General features: G+C 27.5%; 1 protein-coding gene across 1 annotated transcript; it reads left to right on the forward strand.

The window, feature by feature from the left end:
* The first annotated feature begins 3,257 nt into the window (after positions 1 to 3,257).
* On the forward strand, positions 3,258 to 4,386 carry LOC105114458 (protein LOW PSII ACCUMULATION 1, chloroplastic-like). The gene is made up of 2 exons (XM_011011006.1): positions 3,258 to 3,619; positions 4,090 to 4,386. The coding sequence occupies exons 1-2, from the start codon at positions 3,383 to 3,385 to the stop codon at positions 4,195 to 4,197; spliced, it is 345 nt and encodes a 114-aa protein (XP_011009308.1). The 5' UTR covers positions 3,258 to 3,382; the 3' UTR covers positions 4,198 to 4,386.
* Positions 4,387 to 4,604: the final 218 nt, after the last annotated feature.

The following is a 4,604-nucleotide window of genomic DNA, read 5'->3' on the forward strand; positions in this document are numbered from 1 at the left end:
GTGGTTCGACCCCGGTCTTGCTGGGTTATTTATTACTTCGACACTCCTGCACTTGGGAGAAGACATCAATCTTTTAGTCGTGTCATAAATCAATGATGTTTTTAATTTATCTAAGTTAAGCCAAGATAAGCCACCATGCTCATGACCTCATTAAGCAACTTGGTTGTCTAATAACTTTAATTTTTTGAATTATTTTTTTATTCAATTACATGATAATAAAATAGACATAATCTCATTTTAAAACAAAGTAAAAAAACTTAATTGTATTTAATAACATAAATTCTAAATATATTTTGGTATTTAATAAAATAATATTTCAAATCTATTTTTATTGAATTTATATTAATGAATTTCAATAGAAATTGAAGACTGTTGGGTTGGGCCTTTACCTCGCCCAAGTTCCAAATTAAAATGTGTTAGAGTTGACCTTTTGTGACCTAATTGACTAAGCAAGTTCAAACATGAACCAGTTAAACTAGAAAAAACCAGATTTAACTTCAAAAAAATTTAAGGTAACATCATTTTAATATTTAAAAAAATATTAAGATAATAACGTCTTGGATCGACCTAAGTCAATCCATGTTAACTCGATAAACACATGATATGGTTGATGAACTTAGGTTGATCTATCAACTATTTTTTAGAATCAATTTTTTTTATTAAAGTATACAATAATAAAAATCAACATATACATAAAAGCAAATGAATTAAATTTAATAAAAAAACCAAAGAAGAAATATCTTAAATTGTTGTACAAAAGAGTACTAATACATTAAAAAATTATAATCTTTACCGAAAGAAACTTAAAAATGAGTGGTATTCAATTAAAAAAAATACTTGAATATATTTTTAATGGAATTAAACTAAAATTTTAGAAAAAAATATTAAAAAAGCTAAAATAAACTAGGCATTTGAGTTTATATAGACCAACTCATCTAATCCATAAAATAAAAGTCAAGCTTGCACATTTGGCTCTATTATATATTTTTTCTATTAATTTTTTCTAATATTAGATGACACATCATCTATTATAAAATATGATGCATCATTTAGTAGTTGACTTTCTGATCACCTTTCATGGTTGAAAAGTTATAACATCCTTTAAGTATCTAAAAAAAGATATTTTTCAACCCCTATTTAATTGAAAACACCTAAAAAACATATTAGAGACCTCAATAAACTTATTTTAAATCTTAAATTAGGATTTAATTGATTAAAAAATAAAAAATCAACACGAACCTAAAAACAATTTTAAGCCCCAATTTATTCTATCAAGCAAGAAGAAGGTCCAAAAACATCATAAAACTCCTATCATTTAAAAGAACTCATTTGATATGATCAAAGAACAGGTTGAACAAAGAAATTTGGATTATAATGTTATTATGTTTACTATCCAATTTTACACTATTGAGTATAATTTTTAATCCGACAGTTGAATCAGGTTGAAGATTTACCAAGAGTTTCTAAATATAATTTTTCTATATTGGATTAAAATTTCAGGTCAATTAGGATTCATAAGGGTCTTGCAATAAATATCAGAAAATACAATATAAATTTTTATTTATTTGTTGCCTTCTGACATATATACTTACTATTTGGAGATGATATTTTTCCTCATAATACAATGATATTCATTAGCTTGCTTTCGAGAGTTTACTAGTTTTAAAAGAATCTTTAATGGACATTAACATAGTTTTCAAGTATGATAAAGATTTCTTAATATTTCAAAATTATTTTTTTATAAGGATTTCTTATTTATCCTAGTTATAAAAAAAAATAAAAGAAGCAAAGTTGGAGAATTTAATAGAAAAATACTTTTGAGTTAAATTATTTTAAGGTTTTATTTGTTTTTATTATTTTTTATTTGAATATTTATATTCAATTTAGACCTTGTGTTTTAGTTTGAATTTCTTTTTGCCCAAAATCAATATTTTAGTATTATTTTAAGCATTAGACTTATTAACTGATTATTAACTTCGGCTTTTTGATTTACAACCCATTAATAATTCATTAAGGTTATTTAGAAGGACTATTTTTATCTTTTTTGTTGCAAAATTCAGCAAACATAATGTTTTGAATAGATTTGTATTTTGTATGATGCAACGCTTTTCTTTTTTTATATGACAAAAAAAAAATTAATTTATCAATATATAATTGACCTTGTAGCATCTTTCAAGATTTATAATTCTTTATAACCAACAAGTCCAAGTTTAATTTTCAATACCTTTTATTTTTAAGTACAAAGTTATCTATCGATCAAGATTCATTCATCTCAAACTTTATTTTAGGTTTTTTGGATTTTTCATCTCATTCATTATAGGTTTTGAGATTATTATCTAAAGATTTGCATCATTATGGATACTAAGATTCATCTTTTTTCATTACTAGAATGTAGTCAATACTAAAATTAACTTTTTTTTATTACTTGAATATAACTTTTAGATAAAAAAAATTTATATAATTTTCTAATAACTTTTTCCCTCTTCTTGATAAATAAATAAAACAAATTTATGGACTAAAACTAAAACCCAAAAAACTAAAGGGATCTTAAAAAAAGAAAAAGAATAATAAATAGATTAAGAAGCATTTTTTTGGGACAAATTTAATACTGTCAATCTCCTTTTTCTTACCTTATAGTTTGGTAATTTTTCTTTTAATATCATCATAACTCATTAAATTATACACCAACCAAGTTTAAAAATATGAAGGAAAAAAAAAAACCTTCATATCCATGAAACTCGTGAAGTCTCGTTAGAGAAATTCATTGAAAAAAAAAACAATAAGAAGAAGCAACGTTTTTATGGGGGAGATGACACTATGATTTTTTCTATAATAAAAACACTATATGCTATTTTTTTTAATAATTAATAATTAATGACCATGCCCATAGTTTTAAACTTGGTCTGATCCAGCAGGTTAACCTGGAATTAGATCCAAGTCGAGTTAAAAAAAAAAATTCAGTATAACCTAGCTAACCAGGTAAATTGACCTGGAGAATTGGTTGACTCGATAAGATTTCATTAAAATCCGGTTGTAAACTCGTTAACTTTTATTTTTTTATTTTTTATTAAATAATATTATTTTAATTTTTATAAAAAAAATAAAATTTAACCTAATTAAAATACAATAATTTAGTCAAAACTCAAAATTTAAATCTTGGATCGGACATGATCTTAAAACCATGGACATGCCTTTGCAGGATTCGAACCTAGAAGATAGCTTGGCTACGCCTGGAGGGCGTAGCAGGGACATTTTAGTACTCGTACACATAGGGAAATCTAATCTGACGAGAGAAAATAGAGCACACAAAGCGGGAAGAAGAGAGGGAAAACAGTTGATTTATCCAAAACATTGTCTGAATGAACCTATTTCTTAAAATAAAATGGCTGCTTTTGGATTGAATCAGCAACTGCTTTGCTTCTCGAACTCGCATTCTAGGACAACAACAAAACCATGTAGTGCATGGTTACTCTGCAGCAAAACAAGCGTGTTCATTATCCCTCGAAAGAAGGGTCGTTTCTCTCTAACTTCTTGTAATTCTCAGTCCTCCTCTGAAGCCAATATTCAGACTGCAGAGTCCTGTGTCAATTTGGGTCTCTCCCTCTTCTCTAACGGACGGGTAATGGATTCTTCTGGGTTTCTTGAATTTTGCTGATTCTTGTCCAATCTCTCTGAGTATTCCACTTCTGTTGCATGGGTTTGTTCTTCTTCTTTTTTCTTATTTAGTTGGTTCATATTTATGGTTGATAATGTAGCTTTTGGTGATTTAGATTTTGGGTTTGTTACATTATGATTTTTTTAAGCATTCTTTCTTAATTAAGGACTTTGCTTTATTAATCCGCCTTCTAAATTGAAGAGAACGGTACCATTTTTCACAGCGTTTAGTTTCATTATCTCTTTAGAATTATCCTGGTTTTCCACTCAATTTGTCAACACATTTTCCCGTTCCAACTACATGTCATTTGTTTTCTGAGGCATATTACTAAACCATTTGAGGCTAGTTAATCTGTTATTTATCATAGTCATGATGGCATGTATTAATAATGTCTACGGAGTTTAACAATCTAACCACAATGATAAAATTTTCAGGTTAAAGATGCTTTAGTTCAGTTTGAAACAGCACTTGATTTAGACCCCACCCCAAGGGAGGCCCAAGCTGCACTCTATAACAAAGCCTGCTGCCATGCCTACCTGTAGGCTTCTGTATAGCTTACTCTTTTCGTGAATGGAATTTAATCATAACATGTTTTATTTCACTTTGATCATTCACTTTCATCTAATTGCTTTGTTATTTTAATTATGATGTATTTTAAACGAATAGAAATGCTTCATGTAATGAATGATAGGGTTCCATAGCATTCTAATGAATGACTATTTTGCAAGATATAAACTCGTATACAGTATGTACGTCAGTCTAAAATTTTGTGAGATTTGTTTCTTCCTTCTTGAAGATGTTGCAGTCTTTTCCTTTGTAAAACTCAAACTTAGGAGGACTTTTCAGGTGAAGCCTTTAATCTGTCAGTGCCACAAGTTTAACAATAATTTCTATTCTTTCACATCTAATTAAGCTGATCACATCTCAACTTCAATGTATCTTTTATTTG

Source organism: Populus euphratica, unplaced genomic scaffold (genome assembly GCF_000495115.2).
Source record: "Populus euphratica unplaced genomic scaffold, PopEup_1.0 scaffold526.1, whole genome shotgun sequence".
In the NCBI taxonomy this organism is placed as follows: domain Eukaryota; kingdom Viridiplantae; phylum Streptophyta; class Magnoliopsida; order Malpighiales; family Salicaceae; genus Populus; species Populus euphratica.

What these genes read in the sequence shown, in the direction of transcription:
- LOC105114458 (XM_011011006.1), top strand. Translation starts at nt 3,383, where the DNA reads ATGGCTGCTTTTGGATTGAATCAGCAACTGCTTTGCTTCTCGAACTCG. An exon ending in CCCTCTTCTCTAACGGACGG is followed by an intron (nt 3,620 to 4,089) that starts GTAATGGATTCT and finishes TAAAATTTTCAG; the next exon opens with GTTAAAGATGCTTTAGTTCA.